Source organism: Salvelinus fontinalis, chromosome 20 (genome assembly GCF_029448725.1).
Source record: "Salvelinus fontinalis isolate EN_2023a chromosome 20, ASM2944872v1, whole genome shotgun sequence".
In the NCBI taxonomy this organism is placed as follows: domain Eukaryota; kingdom Metazoa; phylum Chordata; class Actinopteri; order Salmoniformes; family Salmonidae; genus Salvelinus; species Salvelinus fontinalis.
In genome coordinates this window covers 21438453-21463399 of record NC_074684.1, presented here as the reverse complement: position 1 = coordinate 21463399, position 24947 = coordinate 21438453, and the positions used below count along the sequence as shown (strand labels likewise).

The window sequence follows — 24947 nt, the reverse complement described above, 5'->3', positions numbered from 1 at the left end:
TGACTAACATATATGATTCATTGTTTAGGGTTTGTTTACTATAAAAGAGGAAAGTGTGAGCTACTGTAGTCTCAAAACATGAGAAATGTATCTGTTAACCATAACATTGATCTGTTTGATACCTATTAAACAGTAGGTCCTTCACTGAGGAGGCTGGACTAGACACATAGCCTGTATCAAGACGGACAAAGGCAAAATGAAGTGCATATGATAACAGACTTGTAAAGAAAACAATCTTAAGAAAGAAAAAATCTTTATTGGGTTAAAATAGCTTTTCACAGATATGATTAATGAGGTTTTTTGCTATCATGCACTTACACACTGTACAACAGTGGATTTCCATGGAATGGCGTTATTTGACCACGTTATCAAACAAATGTACACCCAAGTTTGTCTTGTACTCTGTATGGAGGCCCTTTGATTTAGCCTTGCAAGATCATTGAAACCAGTGGTCAAACAAAAGCACTGTCTGAATGTATGTACTGTAGTGATTTCTGCCTGGTGTTGTAAAATAAATTAGTAACATGCATATCCGAAAACACTTGCCACTTTTTTCATCCTATTAAACCCTAGTCAAGATCTCAGTGCAAACACCATCGTAGCTGAAAAACCCATGCAACTCTCTGTTTGAGTACCGAAATACTATAATGCAAAGTTTGAGAAAAAAAAACGTAAAGAAAACATGAACATTTCCAATTGAAAATCCATTTACAAGTGTATGGTAGGTGTGGAGCTACATTGGCATATACCTTTTAATATATTTGACTAAATATTAGTCCGGCTCTATAAGCAGTCTTCTACAAACTCACATTTGTGACACAGTTAGCTTGATTTACAGTACTAAATATCTATCTCTCAAGCAGCAATGATTACATTGAGTTTGAGAAAAAAAATCATTCACTCAAAAGGCAAAACAAAAAAATCATTCTATTGCCCTCCTCTACCATCCAACAGGAAACAACATTAAAAAACAAACACACACTTTAAAATGAGAAAAATATAAAGACTTTCTTTCAAAGATGCTTCCGAGACACACCTGTTGCAATACAAAATTGTTGCTCTGTATTTCTCTTCCAGCAGCTTGAGTCCACCATCTGACAACAACCTCTTCCCCCCCCAAAAAACAAACATATATCATAAATCAACTGACACCACATAAATTCAAAGTTTATCAGGAAATGACAGTCCACAATAATAAAATCAACCTCTTATTTGTTGAACAAATTGTACTGCTGTAATTTGGATTATTATCAATAAATATGCAGTTGGGTGTATGGACATGACCTTGGAATGTAGTCAATCTTTTTCTAGTGGTGGATGTCCTGCATACTAATAAATAAATCTTTATTCATGAATTTGAGCATCCTTCTCACAACCCAGTTTGACAAGACATACTTGGAAGTCATACAGAGGATGAGTGTGACTTAAAAGCCAAGTGTTTTACTACTTCCAAGGCATGGAAAAAGACACATTGCTATTATATTTAAGAGTAATCTTTCTAAATGTAATGTCATTGTGTGTGGCCATATGGTGGAAGCAGGTTGAAGTTTATTGTCATAAATCTTGCACTGGAGGCAGAACTGAGCAATTTCTGCTAGATGGGCCGGCAGCTGCAAAGTCAAAATTGGTTATATCATAAAAATTCATTTTTAAAAAGTGCTTTTTGGTCTTAATTTAAGGTTAGGGTTAGACATTAAGGTTAGCAGGTAAGGTAAGGTAGGAAGTTCAAAATTAAATTGTATGACTTTGTGGCTGTGCCAGCTAGTGACCACTCAGCAGAGCTGCCTCCAGGGCAAGATTCATGACAATAATGCCATCCTGTGTAATGAAACCTACAGGTAAAAACATGATAACTAAACCAAACACATCACCACGGCATATTCTTCTAAAGTGAAATGAGGGACTGTTGGGCACAGTTATCGGAACACGGTCACATGTTCTTCACCAACTAGTTGTTTTCTTTTTAAAGCTTGTTAGCTCCACTAGTTTGAAAGTCATCAATAAAGGTATAGTACCTCCAACAGTGTAAGTATTTTAATGTCTCTTTATTGACTAGATTCTCTAGTGAGAACAGTGAATGGGCTATGACCCGCCCGCTTCAGCACTTTGAGAATTATGCTCTCTGTTCTCTGGCACCAATGGGGGGGGGGGGCTAGACATCTAGATCATCTGGCCTCGGCCGACTACTCATGCGACTGCTGGCCCGACTGCAGGGCCTGGGGTCCATCAAGGCCAACGGCTGCAGCTCGTGCCCTGGGGTCAGTTTCTTACTCTCCTGGGTGTCGTCAGGAAAGTCAAAGGCCTGTGCATGGGAGTTGGAGATGGTGCTGCCATTCTGGCCCAGGCGGTTCTGCTCCGTGCTATAGTTGGCCCAGTTTTGCTCATTGGCTTGCTTATTGTAGTTGCGAACGGAGTTGGTTCTCTCCCCAGTGGCCAGCTTGTACCCCGGGGGTGACATGGGTGACAGGGGGGCAGTGGGAGAGGAACAGCCATTATAGTAGGCATACTTAGTGGTGGAGAGATCCTTGGGAGTGGGGCTTAATGTCCCGGTGCCAGGGTAGTGGACGGGCGGTTGTTTCCCCTTCACGCGGTCCTTGATCCTCTTGAACATCACGTAGAAGAGCTCAATGACGTTCAGAAGCAGGGAGACCAGAGAGACGACCAGCATGAAGATGATGAAGACGGTTTTCTCAGTGGGTCGGGAGAGGAAACAGTCGACTCTGTGGGGGCAGGGGGACCTCTCGCAGGTGTAGACAGCAGCCAAGCTGAAGCCGTAAATGTACCACTGTATGACCAGGAAGCCAACCTCAAAAATGGACTTGAAAAAAATGCTGAATATGTAGGTTCTCAAAAGGGCTCCCTTCATCTTAACCTTCCCATGCTCTTCCAGCCCATGCTTGAGCTTTTTTAACTCAATCTTCTTTAGAGGTATGTCCACATCGCCTCCGTCGTTCTGGATGGTTTTCAGCCCTTCCTCTTTGCGGTTAATCTTCTGCTCTATTCGCAACAGGTAGAACACATGGGCAAGGTAGAGAAGAGTCGGCGTCGAGACAAAGATAATCTGTAGCACCCAGAACCTTACATGTGATATAGGAAAAGATTTGTCATAACACACGTTCTCACAACCAGGTTGCTGGGTGTTGCACTTGAAGGCGGACTGCTCGTCCCCCCAGGCAGACTCCACAGCCGTCCCCAGCACCAGGATCCTGAAGATGAAGAGGACAGAGAGCCACACCTTCCCTCCAGCCGTGGAGTAAGCCTGTACCTTGTCCAGGAGCCTCCCCAAAGCACTCCAGTCACCCATGATGAAGGGGCTTTAGCTGCAATTAGACAGAAAATAATTGAATGCAATAAATAAATAAACATTCCTATATACAGTAAACATGCTTATATATCACTTTCTCAAGTATCATTTTTGATTCTAATCAAACACATCTCAACATTCTATGAAAAAGTGGAATGACCACAAGTCTTGTGATGGCTCTTTCCTGGCTCTGGAGTGAAATCCACTTTCTGTATGGACTAGACCAATGTCTTATTGACCACAAGATGTCAATACCTTATGTTATGCTTAATGAATCTTCAATCCAGAAAGTGAATTTGATAGCTATTGTCTTCCAATTGGAAGTGATGAGAGGAAAGTCACATTGTGTGGTCCTACAAGTGTTGATAGTACTTCTTAAAAGACTGAGTAAGTGAATAGTGTAATGGTAGATGATAGAGCCCAGGTTTTTGAAACACAAGCACAAACATTTGTTTCCCCTTCATCGGCAGGCTATAAAAACATGACCTGTTTCTCATCAAACCATTGTTTGTTCAGTTGGTCCGCATGCCTTATTTCTACATTGTTTCATGTTTATTAGGGTTGTTAAAAATATGTCAAGTAGGGTGTGTGTGAGCATTTCTCAATGTTAACTTGTGTTGTACAGTGTAATTGAAGAATTGTTATGCAAACGCCCCCAACTATCAAATAAATGTCACACACAGTTTCAGACAAAGTTACTGTTCTTCACAAAATACATTAATTTACTAGTCAGCTGAGAAAATAACTATAAGATCTTCAGAATGCAAGATCTATTTGCATTCTGATTATCCTGGATATATCATTTTTATTCTCATTAAGTATCATCCTCAGTACATATTGTTCCTAAAAGCTGGAGATGGAATTGAACCAACTTCCACATCCAGGTACAAACTTTACTTTACTAAGGCCTAATAGCTCTCTGCTCTCAGAGCATGCCTCAGATTGGGGAACAATGGCTCTCCTGCTGGGGCCAATAGCAAGAGTGTCTGGAGCGCACTCAGACAGTCCGTCTGCGCTCTGAGACTACAGCACAGGGCCCCGTTCATTGTGCGCTTATTAGTGACCTGCCTAGAGACCCGACTCTCACAGATACTAAACTCACACTGCGTGTCATATGAGATTCAAGTTTGTAAACACGAATACCATTTGAATAAAGATTCTGAACGATGCCAGTACACAAATAAAGTTCAGAGAATGACTGCACAATGAACAAACATGGATAAGTAGAAGCCATCTGTTAGGAGGGTGTAACAAAAGCATGTGTCTTCAATTAGCTAATAATGTACTGTATATACTGTAGACATGCTGTACTAGAGTTTGCAACTTCACATCACAAACAACCTTTCACATGCAGGTTTCACATGCATGAGCCCTAATGCCTAACCCTAACCCTGAGGAACATCAAAATGGTCATTCAATATTTAATTGTCATTCAATTTATATGTTTAGCATGCAGGAAAACTTCTAAACTCCCACCAAACTTCTAAATTATTCTCATCTGTGGCCCCACTTCTCAAAGCACTACAGTAAAGTGAAAAATAACACATCAATCTAAGGACTGCTTCTTACTCAACAATGATGGTACCATGATAAAATACTTTTCAAATAAATAATTTGTAATTCAAGAAAAATTGTTAAATCAATTTCACTGGGTAATGTATAGGTCTATTTAATATAACAGAACCATTTCGTGACCTGTAGAAGAAGAAAAAATGTCCACGAGGACAATTCTGATCTAGAGTAAGAAACCCACTAAAGTTTAAGATCTCTGATCTTTTAATGATGTTATTACAGCAATTAAATTAAACGTTGAGCGAATATCACAATGTATATGATTGTAATAAGTACATTAGTTCAACCTCAATATTTCCTTAGTGGAAGCGTATTTTAAACTGCTCTTCCCAGGTGCAAGGAAGAACTTCACAAATCTGAGTAGCCAAATTCGCCAATATTTCATTTAAAAAAAGTATAAATAAGCATGTCAATATGCTTGGTTAGGATTAAGTTAAGAAAACAAATCTATCTCCAGTCTACAGCTTATAAGCAGTTCAGTTGCAATTCTCTATAAACTTGACATCACATACTGCTTTTAGAGTAATTGGACCCAGGTTACTCGTGTATCTCATAAACAATGGCCACACCAAATTATAAAAGGAAAACATCAAAAGTAACAGATGAATCAATGTCTCAATCTTTCCTGGAGGATAATTTCAACTTTTCCTTGTTAAACACAGAAAAAAATAACATTTTTAAAAGTATATATTATGCACCATACTATAGCGGATAGATAGCCTATATTAATGCAATGCGTCTGTATTGGCACAGTGCATCTGGATTCTGAGCAATTTAGTTTCTCGGCAAATATATAATTATATTCCTGTGTAATATATATATATATACAAATACTTCTTCAGATCAATATTGGCACTGGAATTGAACGCAACGCTTACCTGGAAAGTTACTCAGCAGTAAGAAGAGCGCCCTTAGGGACTTTCCCTGTCACTTCTTAAACAGTCACCACTTTCTTGAAATCCAAGTTTGGGACCAGGGAGAAACTTAGACTGACTTGTCAAACTTTGCTTGCCTTATAACAGTCCACATACAGGCTGGGGGGAGAGAAAAAAAAAACGATGGAGAGAAAAGTTTGGAGTCACCTGACCCCTACGTCAAGCCTTAGACCTCCTTACGCTCGGTTTCTGTATCTTTTTTTTTTTACTTAAATGTAATTGTGTCATAGATTTTTTTTCTTTAAATAACAAGATTAACCGTAACTTTTTCAGATCACTATGAATTAAAAGCTTCACCGAGACCAAGTCTACAGCATATGATAGGCTAGAGCGTTCCGTTGATAGGTCCTGTGCGTCAATCCATAAACCAGTAGCCTAGTTGAGGAGTATGTTTTAATTGTTTTAGATCATATCTATTGTATGTAGATCAAAGCCCAAAGATAGTTGCTTAACATGTTTGACTGTCACCTTTTCTTGTTAGTTGTAATGACAGACCAAAAGTGTCAAACATTAATCATGATGAGAATAACTCATCAAGACGCCTAACGATTTTATGTTGCACTGATAATATGAAACTTTAACATGAAAGGCAACTTGTGTTGCATGTGTTTATAAGCATAGAGCTGGACATTTAGATAAGACTATAGCCTATTCTGTGGAACAAAGTCTGACCACTGGTGCTGGTAAAATGTGATTTCAATCACCAAGTTTATGCTGCCATCTAGTGTAAGCCCTGTGAATACGCGTCCGGAGTTATTATTCACGTTTCTTTTTCCAGTACTTTTATTTTTAACAAAGATATGTATATCCTACAAAACATTTGTCATCACAGTGTCAGCATAGAAACAAGCTGTAATATTTACAACATTCAGCAACAAGGTAGTCTATTTGACAAACAAAACTCAATACACTCTGGAATGATTTGTTTCCCTAATTTACTGGAAGTCTAGTCAACTAATTGGATACGATTACATCAAATCACATGTCAGAATATCATCACATGAAATCTATTGCAAACCTAAGGAGTGTTTTTCTTTTCCTCCATTAGTTCAGCTTCTCTTTGGATGTTGTGAAGGGGTGAGCAATCTTCATGTCCATCCAGGTTACCTTTCCATTCTGATGTAGGACAGTAAAGCGTGATTGGGTTCTCAGCTGAGGTGATATGCAGTGGGTATTGTTTCTTGTTTCCACATTTTATTCTGGTGCAAATCAAATAAAACACCTCGATCACAGTCAAAAGCAGGGACACACAGCTCACCACCAGCATGAAGATGATAAAGATGGTCTTCTCTGTGGGACGGGACATGAAGCACTCAGCACCCAGTCTGGAACAGGGCTGTTGTTGACAGAGGAACATGGGTTTCATGACAAACCCATATAAGTAGTACTGTCCCACAATAAAAGCGAGCTCCAACACTATCTTAAAGAACAACTGGGTCATGTAGCTACGTAGCAGAATTCCCTTGATTTTGATTTTCCCCCGGTCATCTGTGTATTTGGGCCTCTTCAACATGCCATTGTCAACCTGGCTCTGCAGTGCCTCCCTCATTTTATTCTCCCGTTGGATGACATGCATGGCATGGCCCAGATATAGAAGAGTTGGGGTGGAGACAAAGATGATCTGCATGACCCAGAAACGGATGTGTGAGATGGGGAAGGCCCAGTCATAGCACACATTCTCACACCCAGGTTCTTTGTTGTTGCAGTAGAAATCCGACTGTTCGTCTCCCCACACGCTATCTGCTGCTGCACCCAGAACCAGGATCCTGAAGATAAACAGGACACTCATCCATGTCTTTCCAATGGCCGTTGAGTGGGACTGCACCTTGTCCAGTAACTTGGAAAGATATGACCAGTCCCCCATTGTCACTGATTATTATCTCTGTGGAAAACATAGGTCAAATTTCATTCATGAATACCATTTTAGAGAAAAATTGACAACATACTGAGATAATTAATTGCCTTTGATAGTAGTGAGCTGTGAAAAGACTGTAAAAGTAAATTGGCTTCACAGCACTATTTCAAAATTAAATGCTATATATTTCTACATATCCGTAAGATATTATCTTCAGTTTGTACAAAAATAAACAGATTTACTCACTTGTTATGTTGCTCAGATCAGAAATGTTTTTCATCAATAAGACAGAGGCAAGGAATAGCGTTCGTGAACATGGGATTAGGATATTGAAATACTCAAAGACTAGCCCATTCTTATAAACCTGATGGGTTTGGTCAGCCTGACTCACAGTTATACTACGTGCTTGTAGTAACACTTATACACCAATCAGACTTCCATGCAACAATTTCATAATTTCACTTAATCTCTCTCTTCCTCTAAAGTGGGTTGACCTTTTGACATCCCACCCCCTCCTCATGTTAATGTCAGCACAAAAGATGTGCTTGAACTCCCAATCTAAACATGTGAACTATCACAAACACATTTTGTAGAGTCATTCAACCCTCTCTGACGTATTTTCTACAGAAAGTTTGTTTCTTACTGGATTTTTGTGTCAGTACTTTAAATGATTGTACACGGCTGAGATTCTCCATGAGCAAACTCATCTGTTAAAGTAAGGCATCTTTGGAAAGTCTCAAAGGAGATATCAACACAAACATAGAGATGAACAGTAGCCTACCCATCCAGGTAGGGAACAAATGCCATGGATTGTGTTTGATATCATCCCTGAATCCACCATGACCTTTTGGATTTACAGTCATTTGATTGCTTCACAAGGATGAGGCGTTGGGTGGTGACTGATCAATGATGACATATTTGGGGGGGGGGGGGGAGCAGTCATGAGTTTCTGCCTTCCTTGGTTTAAACATCTTTAAAGAGGAATGAACGACGTGCAAGTTGTCAGAGAGTATGGGGCTGGATGGGGTTGACCTGATGATTCAAACTGATGTCAAACTATAAGAAGGGAGAGTTCAATTCATTAAGAGAGAATTCACAATCAGTTCTTCTCTACTGTGGGGAGATTGTGCTCACCTCTGAGGTAAGAAAGCTGCTTTATATACTCAACATTTCAGCAAACTACCATGTCATTTAGTTAACGCTGCAGAAAAACGTGTTACATAGAACATTGGCTGACTACTGTATCTTCATAGAGTATACAGATGTATGATCTTAATTTGACCTGTGTTTTCACAGCAAAACAATCCTGCAGCAAAGGGATTTTAACGTTTAGTCCATAATGTTGCTTGATCAGTGGTTAGGCTATTAGCTGTCCTAAAGTAGGCTACATGAAAAGCTCTGTTAATATAACCGTGTGTTAGCGTGGTTAGTTACTGCACCTTGTGTCAGTGGATTTATGTAAATCACAAAGCTTATCTGCATATCCTTCGGTGCAGAAAAATTCTCAGCAACAACAGAGCGATCAAACTAAGATTCATATGTAGTAGATACAGTACTAACAACACTAATCATGTTTTATCTCCTATTATCCAATCTTTCTTCAAACATTTAGCCACACCTGAATAATGGGGGACTGGTCCTTTCTTGCTTCCTTGTTGGACAAAGTACAATCCCACTCTACAGTTGTCGGGAAGGTTTGGCTGACAGTCCTGTTTGTGTTCAGACTGTTGGTTCTGGTTGCAGGGATAGAAAAAGTATGGGGGGATGAGCAATCACGTCTGGTCTGTAACACACTGTCACCAGGTTGTAAGAATCTGTGCTACGACCGGGCTTTCCCCATCTCCCACATCCGCTTCTGGGTCCTTCAGATCATCTTCGTCTCCGTCCCAACTCTGGTTTACCTGGCACACGTCATGCACGTCACCCACAAGGAGAATAAACTGAGAAGACAACAATCAAAAGGAAAGAATGGAATTGTGAAAGTGCCCAAATACACTGACGACAAGGGCAAAGTTCACATAAAGGGGACCTTGCTTGTCAGTTACATGTCCAATGTGTTATTTAAGATTCTATTTGAGGTTGGATTCATAGTGGGCCAGTATTACCTGTATGGCTTTGTATTGCCCAATAAGATTAAATGCAGTGGATACCCATGTAAGGGAGACCATGTAGAGTGCTTCATATCGCGGCCCACTGAGAAGACTATCTTTATCATCTTCATGCTGGTGATGGCCTGTGTGTCTCTGCTGCTCAATGTGGTGGAGATGTTCCACCTGATTGGATCAAAGGTTAGGCAGGGGCGTAACAGACAACCTCCTGCAGCTGAGAGGTATGCACTCCATGATAAACACAAGCAATTTGATAAAGAGTCATTCTGCTGAATATTCAGTTGAATCACTGTCTATCTTCATTTGTTTTCTCGTGTACAGTATGACGAGAGCCATTGACCTCACAATTATAACAAGAAATCCCGAATACAATACGTTGTTGTTTTTACCGCTGCTCTCTGACTCTCTGTTGTGTAAAATTGATTGAATGTACTGCCTATATGTTTAATATGCAGTAAAAACTGGGATGTTCTAACAAATTCTAAGACATTGCTGAGTTGTGACTAAAGTATCTCTGATGTCTGACGAATACTAGAGGAGACTAGATGTATAGGCTACTACTGACAACCGAATTGGTTCTTTTTGTGCGTTTTTTGTTTGGGATATGAATCATGAAATAGTGCTGTGCATTTAATAAGGACGTGCCTTTTCAAAAAATACAACAAATCAAATCAAAGTTGATTTGTTGCATACACAGATTAGCTTGTCTGGATCCATGCAGTCATATATCAAGCATCAAATTTGAGTTCACTGAGTTTTATAATGTTACATAATTTCCCTTCACATATGCAGCTGTAGACTGACACATTTTTTCATGATGTAGCAAAAGCAAACTTTCACTGATTGGTACATAGATGATTAACTTTTGAAAATGTCACCTCATCGAAATCTAACTGATGAAGTACTTATAATTGCATCTCCTACAATTCAACCATAATTGACTCAATATTATTGTACATTCCTGCAGATACAGTGTGTAGACTACAGCCACTGGGCACAGACATCAATTCAACGTAATTTAATTGAAATGACGTGGAAACAATGTTGATTCAACCAGTGTGTGCCCAGTGGACAGCCTCATTGTACACATATTTGTTATGGTCAATTACCATGACAAGTTTGTTTGACCTCTTGACCCATGAAGACTATGCTGTGTATACGTTTTATGTTTTGGTCTGAGTCAATTAAATCACTGATATAATATACAGTACACATCAAAGTCCTGTTTTGCTGCACAATTTACTTTTCTATATATGATGTACATAAAGAGAAAAAACATCTCACCAGTCCCCTGTTTATATTATTTCTCATCTTTCCTCATCTTATAAAATACACTCAAGTCATGGCTCACATTTTTTTTATTTTTACAAAAACATAAATAAATTACAAAATCAAATTGACATATTCACATGATGAAGTTACAAATATTTTCTGAAACACTTTTTTGTGTCACTTTAGGACAGTGTGGGTTCAATAACCAAAACAATGTATGATGAATCACATTATATCAAGGTTCACACCTCATTAGAGAAAGACCCTGCGGTGACTAGCTCACTGAGGAGTGACAACAAGACTGCTGAAAATTAGGTTGCTCCTGGTGCACATCATGAACAAATAAAAGACAATGAAGCAAAGCTCAAAGCGTCAGTCCTGCTACACCTACTGTATTGTATTAACCCTTACTTGTATCAACTGTTCCTAGGCCGTCAGTGAAAATAAGAATTTGTTCTTAACTGACTTGCCTAGTTAAATAAAGGTAAAATTAAAATAAATAAACTTACGGAATCAAGCCAAGCCTAACAATAATCTTAAAGGTCCAATGCAGCTGTTTTTAGCTCGTTATCAAATCATTTCAATGAAGTACCTTACTGTGATTGTTTTCATTGTAAATGGTCAAAAAGAAACAAAACTATCTTCTTAGCAAAGAGCAATTTCTCAAGCAATAATTTTGCTCGGACTGTCTGGGCGTGGTCTGAGTAGGGAGGGAAAAACTGAAAATTAGCTGTTATTGTCAGCGACGTTTGGAACTCTCTTTCTTATTGGTCTATTTAACTAATTACCGCATGGTGATGTCACTGTGGAAGGTCAAAACTCCATCCAAACTCCAATTTCAGGCAGCCATTTCAAACAGCTCTTACAATGAAAGGGCATTATCATCATTCTCACAAGTTCACTGCATTAGTGAAACCTCATAATGTGAAAGTACATATAAAACACAGGTAAATCACGTTTTTGACTTTACTGGGCCTTTAAGACCCTGCATTATTGTAGGGCTGACAGTTTCAGTGGCATTGGTCCTCTGTATGTCAACAGAAATGTCAATAGTGTTTACAATAGTTGATTGGTGATCAGTGACTTCAGGCTGTGCTGTGACCAGTTGCATGAAGACTCATCTTCTCGTTCTGCATCATACTGCCTCCATCCAGACAGCTATGGATTGCAATGGCTGGAACTGCTTTGGCTCGTCTTCTTGAGCCAGAACCACACTTGGAGCAGATCAGATAGAATATCTCCACCACATTCAGCAGCAGAGATGCGCACGCCACCACCAGCATGAAGATGATGAAGATGGTCTTCTCTGTTGGTCGTGACATGAAGCATTCTACAGTGAACGGACAGGGAGCTCTGCTGCATTCAATCTTGGGGTCCAGCACAAACCCATACAAGTAATATTGACCCACTATAAATGCTATCTCCAGCAAAATCCTGAAGAAGATATTGACCATGTAACTGGCCAGCAAGTCACCTTTGATTTTGACATGACCCTTCTCATCAGAATACTTAGGCATTTTCCCCATCTCATTGGCTGCCTGACTTAGCCGTTGCCTCAGTTTGTTCTCCTTGTGGATGACGTGCATGACATGTCCCAGATACACCAATGTTGGGGTGGAGATGAAGATGATCTGAAGGACCCAGAAGCGGATGTGGGAGATGGGGAAGGCGTGGTCGTAGCACACGTTCTTACAGCCGGGCTGTTTGGTATTGCATATCATATTAGACTGCTCATCGCTCCACACCTTCTCTGCCCCGGCACCCAGGACCATGATCCTAAAGATAAACAGGACGGTCATCCAAACTTTACCCACGACCGTGGAGTGTGACTGTACCTTGTCCAGCAGTGATGACAGGAATCCCCACTCTCCCATGTTTGCGGATTGTTCTGGTTGGAAAGAAATACGAACATAGGAATGATAAATGTGATGCTGATGTTTGGGAAAACAAATGTTCAAGTTGAGTTACAGTATTTGCAACATTCTGATAAATGATGAAAAATCTATGATAAAATGAAATTACTAAATATCAAATGACTAAAGCAGAATCACACACAGTAAGTAGCTCAACAGAGAACAGTCTGTGTTGTGGAGATAAGAATACAAGCTGTGTATGTGATAGTAAGGTTATTTCCTTGAGCCAAGTGAGCTATAAAACATATCGCATAACAGGAGAGATATCCCATGCTGTCTGTTATCAACCAGATTGTTTTTTTGTGTCAAAATCTAATGTGTCATCTTTCAGCATCTAACATTGGAATTCAGTATTTCGGTAGCAAAATACACCGAGTGTACAAAACATTAGGAACACCTTCCTAATATTGAGTTGCACCCCCTTTTGCCCTTAGAACAGCCTCAGTTCGTTGGGGCATGGACTCTACAAGGTGTCGAAAGCATTCCACAGGAATGCTGGCCCATGTCGACATCAATGCTTCCCACAGTTGTGTCAACTTGGCACACTCAAACCGGTGCACCTGGCACCTACTACTATGCCCCATTCAAAGGCACTTACATCTTTTGTTTTTCCATTAACTCGCTGAACGGCACACATACACAATCCATGTCTCAATTGGTCAAGGCTTAAAAACCCTTCATTAACCGGTCTCCTCCCCTTCAGCTACACTGATTGAAGTGCATTTTTATTTGTGTTATTATTATTTTTTTATTTTTTTTACCTTTATTTAACTAGGCAAGTCAGTTAAGAACAAATTCTTATTTTCAATGATGGCCTAGGAACAGTGGGTTACCTGCCTGTTCAGGGGCAGAACGACAGATTTGTACCTTGTCAGTTCGGGGATTTGAACTTGCAACCTTCCGGTTACTAGTCCAACGCTCTAACCACTAGGCTACGCTGCCGCCCCATTTAACAAGTGACGTCAATAAAGGATCATAGCTTTCACCTGGATTCACCTGGTCAGTTTATGTCATGGGAAGAGCAGGTGTTCCTAATGTTTCGTACACTCAGTATATATCACTTATTAATACATACAGTATGTATTCTATTTCCATGTGATAACATTTTGTTACAAATTCTATTAATTTAGTTTTATGATATGCCCAAAAACATTGGGAAAGTGAGTAAATGTGATATTTTTTCCATGCTGTAAGCCTCACGGGGCTCTTATGAGGTCACATTACCAGTATAGGTGGTCTGTGTGTTTAGTCTGCATTAATGATTTACTTGCTTCAAGTAAACGGCACGAGGATATCAAAGTAAAATGTCCCAAATACCACAAAATGAATATTTAAATAAAAACTATTACACTTGTTTCAGATAATAATTTGTAGGTTATGTTTCACTTAGGTTGTCCATCTTAGAATGGTTCAAGCTTATCAATAAATCATTTTGGTTTTGATGATATTAGATTTTCATTCTTATGTCTATTCATGTTAGATGAAAACAATGCAATTATTCATAATTATAGGCAAAATAAAAAAGAAGTAGAAAGATAAGTAAAACAAATGCTTTACCTTTAAAGAGACCGTTTCTGGACAGAACACAACAGCCACCAGCTGTAGAGACAAATGATCAAATTCTACGTAGTAGCCTACAATCGTCTACCTATTAAGTTGCACAATTTGCTTGTTGTGCAAGGTGGCACGTTGTGCATGACATCTTGAAATGAGAAGTCTGCTGTTTAGAATTTGGCTGTACCTGGGGAGATTGTGAAGGTTAATAATTGGCAACACAATGATAAAGTTATTTATTACAATTGAATCAGTAATAACCATGAAAGAGCATTGTAGTCTAAGCCATGTTCTGTGCTAAGGATTTCTAATTGAAAATGTGGGTGGTCCAGGTAGGTAGAAGGTAATATGAGGTCATGAAATCTGAAATCTATTTTTTTAAATATAATATACTCTCTCAGAATATGTGCCTGGGTTGGTACTGTAGTTAATCCAGTTCTGGCAAAACAAGGATATTTTTGTTATATTATACCTGTAAGCCCCTTTATTGTGAGGGGTTGGGAGACATACCACTCGTCTATGCCTCTTTATTGTGATGGGTTGGAGGACGGGCGCTCCTTATTTTCAAATGACGCTATAGACATATTTTCATACTCTCACTTCTAGAACATTTTGTCTGGATTGGTAGTTTGACAAAGTTCTGGTAAAAAAGGAGAGTTTATTTACAAGCCCCTTTATTTTAGCGTTTGGAGACCAGATGTCTTATGTTCAGTGATGTTAATTTGATAGACATATTTCCATAAATGGTGTCCTAAGATAATCAACTATTTCCTAATGTGTGTTATTTTGCTATGTTTCAGTAATTCTATTGATGGGTGTCACGTTCCTGACCGGTTTTCTGTTATTTTGTATGTGTTTGACGGTCAGGGCGTGAGTTTGGATGGGTAGTCTATGTTATGTGTTTCTATGTTGGTTAAAGGGTGACCTGATATGGCTCTCAATTAGAGGCAGGTGGTTTTCATTTCCTCTGATTGAGAGCCATATTAAGGTAGGTGTTTTCACATTGATTGTTGTGGGTGGTTGTCTCCTGTGTCTGTGTCTATGGTGCGCCACACGGGACTGTTTCGGTTTGTTTGTCCGTTCATTTGTTTTGTGTAGTCAGTTTTCCTGTTCGTGCGTTCTTCGTGTATATGTAAGTTCATTAGTTCAGGTCTGTCTACGTGCGTTTGTTATTTTGTAATTATCAAGTGTATTTCGTGTCAGTGTTCGTCTTGTCAAATAAATCATTATGTATTCATTCACCTTGGTCCACTCTCTCACCGAAAGACGACCGTTACAATGGGTTTTCAGTCTCTCATTTTCATTCAGGCACCATTGATACAAATAAAACACTACTAACTTTGGCACGATGTTTTAATTATTCTTTTTTTAATACACTTGTATATCGTGACACATTTATTGTATCACATGATAGAAAATATCTCAACTGTAGGCATTCAAGTGTGAGTTTACAACTCAATTCAAGACCCCAGCTGGTAGTTGCCATAACTTAAGGACAATTTTTGAAACTTAATACAAACTACTAGTGCACTGTGCCTAAAACAAATAAAAATAAGAAGACAAAGGTAGTGTATTCATTCAGATTTTCAACAATACAAGAGATTAAGATACATTCAAGGCAAATTAACATTCAAATGTTTTAGTGGTTGTCACCCAGCAAATGTTTCTCTTCCTTAGCTCTATCCAGACTACCCCCTAAACTCTGGCCACTCTCAAACTCCAGATTCATCTTGTTCTGTCTCAGGGCGTCCATTTCAGTATCTACGCGACCAGACCACCCAGGATGTGGGAGGGTGGCTGGATTCGCTGTTGAGTTAGTGTGATACCTGCGGCCTTTGGAGCCACCACATCTTAATCTTGTACAAAGCAGATAGAACACTTCAATCACATTCAGAGCCAGAGACACACAGGCCACCACCAGCATGAAGATGATGAAGATGGTCTTCTCTGTAGGACGGGACATGTAGCACTCGACAGTGAAGGGGCAGGGAGATCTTGAGCAGGGGAACATGGGGACCATGACAAACCCATACAGGTAGTATTGACCCACGATGAACGTGATCTCTATAATGATCTTAAAGAACAGCTGGGTCATGTAACTGCCCAGCAAATTCCCCTTAATTTTTATCTTCCCTGCTTCGTTGCTGTATTTGGGCTTCTTCAATGTGCCATTGTCAACTTGGCTCTGCAGTATGGCTCTCAGTTTGTTCTCCTGGCTGATGACATGCATGGCATGGCCCAGATATAGAAGAGTTGGGGTGGAGACAAAGATGATCTGCATGACCCAGAAGCGGATGTGTGAGATGGGGAAGATATGGTCGTAGCAGACATTCTCACAACCAGGTTGTTGCGTATTGCATATGAAACCAGACTGTTCATCGCCCCACACGCTCTCCGCTCCGGCACCCAAGACCATGATTCTGAACAGGAACAGGACACTCATCCATATCTTTCCGATGACTGTTGAGTGAGACTGCACCTTGTCCAGTAGCTTGGAAAGAAAACCCCAGTCCCCCATGTTTGCTGATGTTCAATGGCTTTCTAGAGTAAAGAAGAAGACATGAAACAAGTTACTGTCTATGAATATGAGGGCAGAATGGGCACGAGGGGCTCAGTACACAAGGGACATCTTATCAATGAGTCAAGTTTTCAATGTTTTTCACTCAGTTTTCAGCCTTAATCATTAATCTGACTATTGGGAAACTCACACAATAGCCTCAAGCCAGGTGCCTAAAACTGATATCCCTTCAATCGCTTTAATTTACCTTTAATAATAAAATGATTGTTACAAAACATTGTCTTCTAATTCCGTGTGTTTCCAAAAATTATTAAAACCAAAAATAAATCAAATGTAAGCAGTTTGTCAAATGTAGACAAACCACTGATTGGCAGTCTATTTGATAGTAAATGTATGGTATTAAATGTAAACGTAAACATTCTGAGATAAAATGTTGGTATAACTTTGGAATCAATTATATTTAAACATTTGATGATAATGCCTGTTATTCAGTAAACTCCAAAGACAATATTTACAGTGGAATTCTTATATCAAACATTATAACAAATTTAACTACTGTTCTGTTCATTTTTCATTAAATTTTAAAATAAAATGTTGCCTCTTACCTTGTCCTGACCCTATGGAGACTGTGGCCAACTGATGTTAACATAAGTTGGACCTTGAGATTTTAGGGCTGGTGGTAAGGATTGTGTAACCCATCTGCAGGTTCACAGTCACAGTCATCATAGGGAAATGGGATTTTAAAAGTTAACGCTTGGGACTGACTGGAAGGTTCCGCGTAATGATTGACAGATAGATACCAACAACAGATTAAACAGGAACACATCTGTTTTTATATTGCATTGAATTAATAACACAGAGCTCAGAGTTGTTCATGAAATCGGCATCATGGAGACAGACATTCTGAGACTCATTTATAATAACAAAAGAGGAATCAAACCAAACACAATGATACCAGCCAGAATAGATTCCTTATAAAATAGTAATTTATTAAATCAAGATTATGGTGATATATGAATTACATTACATCAACTCATACAAGCAATGTCACAACCAATAATACAAATCCCAAAGAAATATACACATTTATATTATTTATCTGTGGCACAAGCTCAAATACATCCTCTATTCGATGAAAACATTTGTAAAAAATGCCAGGCATTTTGTCAGGCACACAAATAAGGTAATTTTATACATATGGTTTTAGCCTGGCACCAGACTTATTGGGTCAACATTCACGCAGGTTGTGTGAAAAAGGAATGTGTACAGAAGCTGCCAGGTAAAATATAGACCTCCTCCATATTAGCAATGTTGTCCTCAGAAGCCACACTTTATCACCCCACTGCCCAGCTTCCTCCCATGCAGCTCCAACTCCAGATTGACACAGTTCTGGATCATCTGGTCCCTGTTCTCAAAGGCCTTTCTCTTCAGGACAGGGGTGACCAGGGTCACCGTGTAGTCCTGCTTCCTGTCCACACTCTTTGACCGATTTCACCAACAAGTAGAAGAGCTCGATGAACATGAACCAGATGAAGACAGTCTCTTCTCTGTGGGTCTAGACAGAAAGCAGTCCACCTGGTGAGGGCAGGGGAAGCGGCTGCAGACAAAGCGAGCCTGGAGGGTGAATCCATACAGGTGGTATTGACCCACAAAGAACCCCAGATCTAACCGGATCTTCACCAATATGTGCACTAAATAACAGAAGGCCATGAAGGTTAATCATCTCATTGACGTTGCTGTACTTGGGGACTGTGTATCCCTTCTTCAGGAAGTTATTGGCCTTCTCATACCGTACTTGTTTATTCATCTCGCACTTTGTCCAGCAGCCGGCCCAGCAAGTCCCATTAACCCATTTCGATAGTCCAGTTGGACAGTTTACTGTGAAAAAATAATATATATACAGTTGTAGTCGGAAGTTTACATACACCGTAGCCAAATACATTTAAACTCAGTTTTTCACAAATCCTGACATTTAATCCTAGTAAAAATTCCCTGACTTAGGTCAGTTAGGATCACCACTTTATTTTAATGTGAAACGTCAGAATAATAGTAGACAGAAGGATTTATTTCAGCATTTATTTATTTCATCACAATTCCAGTGGGTCAGAAGTTTACATACACTCAATTAGTATTTGGTAGCATTGCCTTTAAATTGTTTAACTTGGGTCAAACGTTTCGGGTAGCCTTCCACAAGCTTCCCACAATAAGTTGGGTGAATTTTGGCCCATTCATCCTGACAAAGCTGGTGCAACTGAGTCAGGTTTGTAGGCCTCCTTGCTCGTGCACGCTTTTTCAGTTCTGCCTACACACTATAGGATTGAGGTCAGGACTTTGTGATAGCCACTCCAATACCTTGACTTTGTTGTCCTTGAGGCCATTTTGCCACAACTTTGGAAGTATGGTTGGGGTCATTGTTCATTTGGAAGACCCATTTGCGACCAAGCTTCTACTTCCTGACTGATGTCTTGAGATGATGCTTCAATATATTCACATACTTTTCCTGCCTCATGATGCCATCTATTTTGTGAAGTGCACAAGTCCCTCCTGCAGCAAAGCACCCCCACAACATGATGCTGCCACCCCCGTGCTTCACGGTTGGGATGGTGTTCTTTGGCTTGTAAGCCTCCCCCTTTTTCCTCCAAACATAACGATGGTCATTATGGCCAAATAGTTATATTTTTGTTTCATCAGACCAGAGGACATTTCTCCAACAAGTATGATCTTTGTCCCCATGTGCAGTTGCAAACTGTAGTCTGGCTTTTTTATGGTGGTTTTGGAGCAGTGACTTCTTCCTTGCTGAGCGGCCTTTCAGGTTATGTTGATATTGGACTCGTTTTACTGTGGATATAGATACTTTGTACCTGTTTCCTCCAGCATCTTCACAAGGTCCTTTGCTATTGTTCTGAGATTGATTTGCACTTTTCGCACCAAAGTACGTTCTTCTCTAGGAGACAGAACGCATCTCCTTCCTGAGCGGTATGATGGCTGCGTGGTCCCATGGTGTTTATATTTGTGTACTATTGTTTGTACAGATGAACGTGGTACCTTCAGGCGTTTGTAAATTGCTCCCAAGGATGATCCAGACATGTGGAGGTCTACAATTTTTTTTCTGAGGTCTTGAGGTCTATTTGAGGTCTTGAGGTCTATTTGAGGTCTTGAGGTCTATTTCTTTTGATTTTCCCATGATGTCAAGCAAAGAGGCACTGAGTTTGAAGGGAGGCCTTGAAGTACATCCACAGGTACACCTCCAATTGACTCAAATGATGTCAATTAGCCTATCAGAAGCTTCTGAAGCCATGACATCCTTTTCTGGAATTTTCCAAGCTGTTTAAAGGCAGAGCCAACTTAGTGCATGTAAACTCCTGACCCACTGGAATTGTGATACAGTAAATTATAAGTGAAATAATCTGTCTGTAAACAATTGTTGGAAAAATTACTTGTGTCATGCACAAAGTAGATGTCCTAACCGACTTGCCAAAACTATAGTTTTTTAACAAGAAATTTGTGGAGTGGTTGAAAAATGAGTTTTAATGACTCCAACCTAAGTGTATGTAAACTTCCGACTTCAACGGTATATATTTATCAACTGGGGGGATTATCAGTTATGACAAGAACTGTATAAGTGTCACGTTCCTGACCTGTTTTCTGTTAGTTTGTGTATGTGTTAGCTGGTCAGGACGTGAGTTTGGGTGGGCAGTCTATGTTTTCTGTTTCTATGTTGGTTTAAGGGTGACCTGATATGGCTCTCAATTAGAGGCAGGTGGTTTTCATTTCCTCTGATTGAGAGCCATATTAAGGTAGGTGTTTTCACACTGTTTGTTTGTGGGTGGTTGTCTCCTGTGTCTGTGTGATGTTACGCCACATGGGACTGTTTCGGTTTTGTTTGTTCGGTTTATGTAGTCTGTTCCTGTTTTCATGCGTTCTTCGTTATACGTAAGTTCTTATGTTCAGGTGCGTCTACGTCGTTTGTTGTTTTGTAGTTATTCAAGTATAGTTCGTTTTCTGTTATGTCGTGTCTTGTTTAAATCAATAAATCATGTCATCATACCTCGCTGCATATTGGTCTTCAGATCCCTCTCTCCTCTCCTCGTCTGAGGAGGAGGAGGATTTAGAGTATCGTTACAGAACCACCCACCAAATTACCAGAACCAAGCAGCGGGGAAAAGGGCAGCGAAAGCAACCGCAGAAATCCCAGGATTCATGGACATGGGAGGAGATCTTGAATGGAGAAGGACCCTGGGCACAGGCTGGGGAGTATCGCCGCCCCAAAGCTGAGCTGGAGGAAGAGAGTGCTGAGCGGCGGCGATATGAGGAGGCAGCACGGCAGCGGGACAGGTACGAGAGGCAACCCCAGAAATTTTTTGGGGGGGGGCTAGAGAGGAGTGTGGCTAAGCCAGGTAGCAGACCTGAGCGCACTCCTCGTGCTTATTATAAGCAACGCGTCACTGGTCAGGCACCGTGTTATGCGGTTAAGCGCACGGTGTCGCCAGTGCGTGCCCATAGCCTGGTGCGCTATAGGGCAGCCCCCCGAAAGTGTCAAGTGAGTGTGGGCATCCAGCCGGGGCGTATTGTGCCTGCTCAGCGCGTCTGGTCTCCGGTACGCAGTTTCGGTCCAGGGTATCCTGCGCCGGCTCTGCGTGCTGTGTCTCCGGGGCGCTGGGAGGGTGCAGTGCGTCCTATGCCTACGCTCCGCTCGTACCGGGCAAATGTGGGAGTGGAGCCTAAGGGAGAAGTGCGCGTAGTAGGCACTAGATCTCCAGTGCTCATCCACAGCCCGGTTCAACCTGTGCCTGCACTCTGGAGGGTACGGGCTGAAGTAGTATGCCAGCCTGGGGGAGTGGTGCCAAGGCTGCGCACCAGAGCTCCAGTGCTCCCCCACAGCCCGGTCCTTCAGGTGCCTTTTAACATCAAGCCTCCTGTAGGTCTCTCCAGTCTGGTGGGTCCTGTGGCAGCCCCACGCACCAGGCTGTCTCTCCGTCTCCTCCCTACAGGTGTGCCCGTCTGCCCAGCGGTGCCTGAACTGCCCGTCTGCCCAGCGGCGCCTGAACTGCCCGTCTGCCCAGCGGCGCCTGAACTGCCCGTCTGCCCAGCGGCGCCTGAACTGCCCGTCTGCCCAGCGGCGCCTGAACTGCCCGTCTGCCATGAGCCTGCAAAGCTGCCCGTCTGCCATGAGCCTGCAAAGCCGCCCGTCTGCCAAGAGCCTACAGAGCCGCCCGTCTGCCAAGAGCCTACAGAGCCGCCCGTCTGCCAAGAGCCTACAGAGCCGTCAGCCAAACAGGAGCCGCCAGAGCCTTCCGCCAGACCGGAGCCGCCAGAGCCTTCCGCCAGACCGGATCAGCCAGAGCCTTCCGCCAGACCGGATCAGCCAGAGCCTTCCGCCAGACCGGATCAGCCAGAGCCTTCCGCCAGACCGGATCAGCCAGAGCCTTCCGCCAGACCGGATCAGCCAGAGCCTTCCGCCAGACCGGATCAGCCAGAGCCTTCCGCCAGACCGGATCAGCCAGAGCCTTCCGCCAGACCGGATCAGCCAGAGCCTTCCGCCAGACCGGATCAGCCAGAGCCTTCCGCCAGACCGGATCAGCCAGAGCCTTCCGTCAGACCGGATCAGCCTTCAGAGCCGTCCAGCCAGGACCAGCCTTCAGAGCCGTCCAGCCAGGATCCGCCAGAGCCAGCCAGCCAGGATCTGCCAGAGTTTATCAGCCGGGACCTGCCCCTTGTCCCGGTGTTGCCCCTTGTCCCGGTGTTGTCCCTCAGTCCGGAGCTGCCGTCCCTCAGTCCGGGGCGGCCCCTAAATCCAGCGGGACCCATGTCTAGGGTTCCCAGTCCAAGGTCGGTGGCGAGGGTCGCCACCTTGAGGAAGACACAGAAGCGGGGATTTATTATGGTGGGATTGGGACAGCGTCCGGAGCCGGAGCCACCACCGTGGTCAGATGCCCACCCAGACCCTCCCCTAGACTTTTGGTGGTGCGTTCGGAGTACGCACCTTGAGGGGGGGGTTATGTCACGTTCCTGACCTGTTTTCTGTTAGTTTGTGTATGTGTTAGCTGGTCAGGACGTGAGTTTGGGTGGGCAGTCTATGTTTTCTGTTTCTATGTTGGTTTAAGGGTGACCTGATATGGCTCTCAATTAGAGGCAGGTGGTTTTCATTTCCTCTGATTGAGAGCCATATTAAGGTAGGTGTTTTCACACTGTTTGTTTGTGGGTGGTTGTCTCCTGTGTCTGTGTGATGTTACGCCACATGGGACTGTTTCGGTTTTGTTTGTTCGGTTTATGTAGTCTGTTCCTGTTTTCATGCGTTCTTCGTTATACGTAAGTTCTTATGTTCAGGTGCGTCTACGTCGTTTGTTGTTTTGTAGTTATTCAAGTATAGTTCGTTTTCTGTTATGTCGTGTCTTGTTTAAATCAATAAATCATGTCATCATACCTCGCTGCATATTGGTCTTCAGATCCCTCTCTCCTCTCCTCGTCTGAGGAGGAGGAGGATTTAGAGTATCGTTACAATAAGATATTACATTTTTGAAGCAAAGTTTTAGAGAATGAATAGATCTCATAACAGCATTAATTAATATGTACTATTTGAAATGTACCAATGAGCGCCCAGTCAAGGACCCTCTTCCTCTGTTCATTTGGACCAGTGAGTACATTGTTACGTGAAGGCCCATGAGGCCCAGATATCAATAGCCATTCCAATAACAGACCTTTCCAATCTGGTGGGAACCAAGGACCTGACCTTGTTCAATCTTTAAACATTGGTTGTTTAATTCAGAAGGCACAAGAAGACATGAAGATTATTTTTCCTACCTTTTCATTACAGTCAGTTTGCTGTGCCACTATTTCCTTCAGGAACATTTATTGAATACATACTCAAAATTAAATCTTTGCCTATCAAAGTTTTCTTTAGGAAAAACCTCCCACTGCAGATAGTAGTCTACTTTTCATCAAGGCTGTATGCATAGTCTATTGGTAAACTGGTATGGTCACATAATGTTATAATTATCTGTTATAATTATCTAATTATTATCTAATTATCTAATTATCTATTACTTTTTGTCAACGTCAGCAATCCCATCCATCCTTACAAAGCAGGTGATAGATCTCTAATGTAAAGCTCATTTGATTAACCTCACTTTCTAGGCATTATGATTGTCGAATACCAACAACTAACCAGAGGCAATTAACCATTACATCTCACTTTAATGTCATGAGTGCAATTTTCACAAATCTGGTATTTGATCATGTAGTTATCATAAGTGAATTTTCAACTTACCAAGAGACAAACCTGAAGAAAGGTCCGAGCTCAGTCTCTCAGGATGATGATGTCAGGGTGAAGACGAGAACCTTCTCAACCTTCCCCTCTTATGGACGAGGCACCATCCAAACCACAACAAAGACTACATATCCCACCTCTTAGGTATGACACCATTCAATGACCTGTGGTAGTGCTGTGGCCCAAGATGAAACCTTAAAGTGATCATTTAGGTTCCTATGATATCTAGTGTAAAGCTATACCAAACATAGAGGCAGGGTATGTCAATATTCAAGAAATTAAGTTTGACAAATGATTTAAAAGTCAGAGACACTGCCAACCCGCAACAAGATTTATTTGTCTATAGATCAAGTATTGATTTTCATACACAACATGCATTTTATGTGTCTAATGATTAGACATGTTGTAATTTCTTTGTCAATAGTTACTTTCTAATTGTTCCATCAATTGTTTTGTTTTTAACAGCAGACTTTGCTTCACATGTTATTGTGAAGATTACAAACAATGTCTGACCTACTTTTTCCGAAAGAATATGTCAACAGTGTTGGTCCTTCTAAGTGTAAATGATTTACTAAACTATCTTGTCTTTGTTGACAAAAACAGATTTTTGTTCAAAAATGAAATCCTCATAAAGTTCATCAACAAATAA

At 41.3% G+C, this 24947-nt stretch overlaps 5 protein-coding genes and 1 pseudogene across 5 annotated transcripts; 1 reads left to right on the top strand and 5 right to left on the bottom strand.

Moving 5' to 3' along the window:
- Positions 1-236: 236 nt before the first annotated feature.
- gja1b (gap junction protein alpha 1b) lies at positions 237-5868 on the bottom strand. Its single transcript, XM_055872815.1, has 2 exons — positions 5755-5868; positions 237-3320 (listed from the first exon to the last, which is right to left on the bottom strand). The coding sequence occupies exon 2, from the start codon at positions 3302-3304 to the stop codon at positions 2153-2155; it is 1152 nt and encodes a 383-aa protein (XP_055728790.1). The 5' UTR covers positions 3305-3320; positions 5755-5868; the 3' UTR covers positions 237-2152.
- A 115-nt stretch (positions 5869-5983) lies between these two features.
- On the bottom strand, positions 5984-9365 carry LOC129817506 (gap junction Cx32.2 protein-like). The gene is made up of 2 exons (XM_055872816.1): positions 9285-9365; positions 5984-7693 (listed from the first exon to the last, which is right to left on the bottom strand). Exon 2 carries the CDS (start codon positions 7673-7675, stop codon positions 6830-6832), a length of 846 nt encoding a protein of 281 aa, XP_055728791.1. The 5' UTR covers positions 7676-7693; positions 9285-9365; the 3' UTR covers positions 5984-6829.
- On the top strand, positions 7679-11021 carry LOC129817508 (gap junction Cx32.2 protein-like). The gene has a single exon (XM_055872818.1). The coding sequence runs from the start codon at positions 9292-9294 to the stop codon at positions 10045-10047; it is 756 nt and encodes a 251-aa protein (XP_055728793.1). The 5' UTR covers positions 7679-9291; the 3' UTR covers positions 10048-11021.
- A 93-nt stretch (positions 11022-11114) lies between these two features.
- LOC129817507 (gap junction Cx32.2 protein-like) lies at positions 11115-14626 on the bottom strand. The gene is made up of 2 exons (XM_055872817.1): positions 14517-14626; positions 11115-12934 (listed from the first exon to the last, which is right to left on the bottom strand). Exon 2 carries the CDS (start codon positions 12918-12920, stop codon positions 12132-12134), a length of 789 nt encoding a protein of 262 aa, XP_055728792.1. The 5' UTR covers positions 12921-12934; positions 14517-14626; the 3' UTR covers positions 11115-12131.
- Positions 14627-15848: 1222 nt separating this feature from the next.
- Positions 15849-17743, bottom strand: LOC129817504 (gap junction Cx32.2 protein-like). The gene is made up of 2 exons (XM_055872814.1): positions 17637-17743; positions 15849-17054 (listed from the first exon to the last, which is right to left on the bottom strand). Exon 2 carries the CDS (start codon positions 17029-17031, stop codon positions 16153-16155), a length of 879 nt encoding a protein of 292 aa, XP_055728789.1. The 5' UTR covers positions 17032-17054; positions 17637-17743; the 3' UTR covers positions 15849-16152.
- A 396-nt stretch (positions 17744-18139) lies between these two features.
- LOC129817930 (gap junction Cx32.7 protein-like) lies at positions 18140-18946 on the bottom strand (annotated as a pseudogene).
- Positions 18947-24947: the final 6001 nt, after the last annotated feature.

What these genes read in the sequence shown, in the direction of transcription:
- gja1b (XM_055872815.1), bottom strand. Translation starts at nt 3,304, where the DNA reads ATGGGTGACTGGAGTGCTTTGGGGAGGCTCCTGGACAAGGTACAGGCT.
- LOC129817506 (XM_055872816.1), bottom strand. Translation starts at nt 7,675, where the DNA reads ATGGGGGACTGGTCATATCTTTCCAAGTTACTGGACAAGGTGCAGTCC.
- LOC129817508 (XM_055872818.1), top strand. Translation starts at nt 9,292, where the DNA reads ATGGGGGACTGGTCCTTTCTTGCTTCCTTGTTGGACAAAGTACAATCC.
- LOC129817507 (XM_055872817.1), bottom strand. Translation starts at nt 12,920, where the DNA reads ATGGGAGAGTGGGGATTCCTGTCATCACTGCTGGACAAGGTACAGTCA.
- LOC129817504 (XM_055872814.1), bottom strand. Translation starts at nt 17,031, where the DNA reads ATGGGGGACTGGGGTTTTCTTTCCAAGCTACTGGACAAGGTGCAGTCT.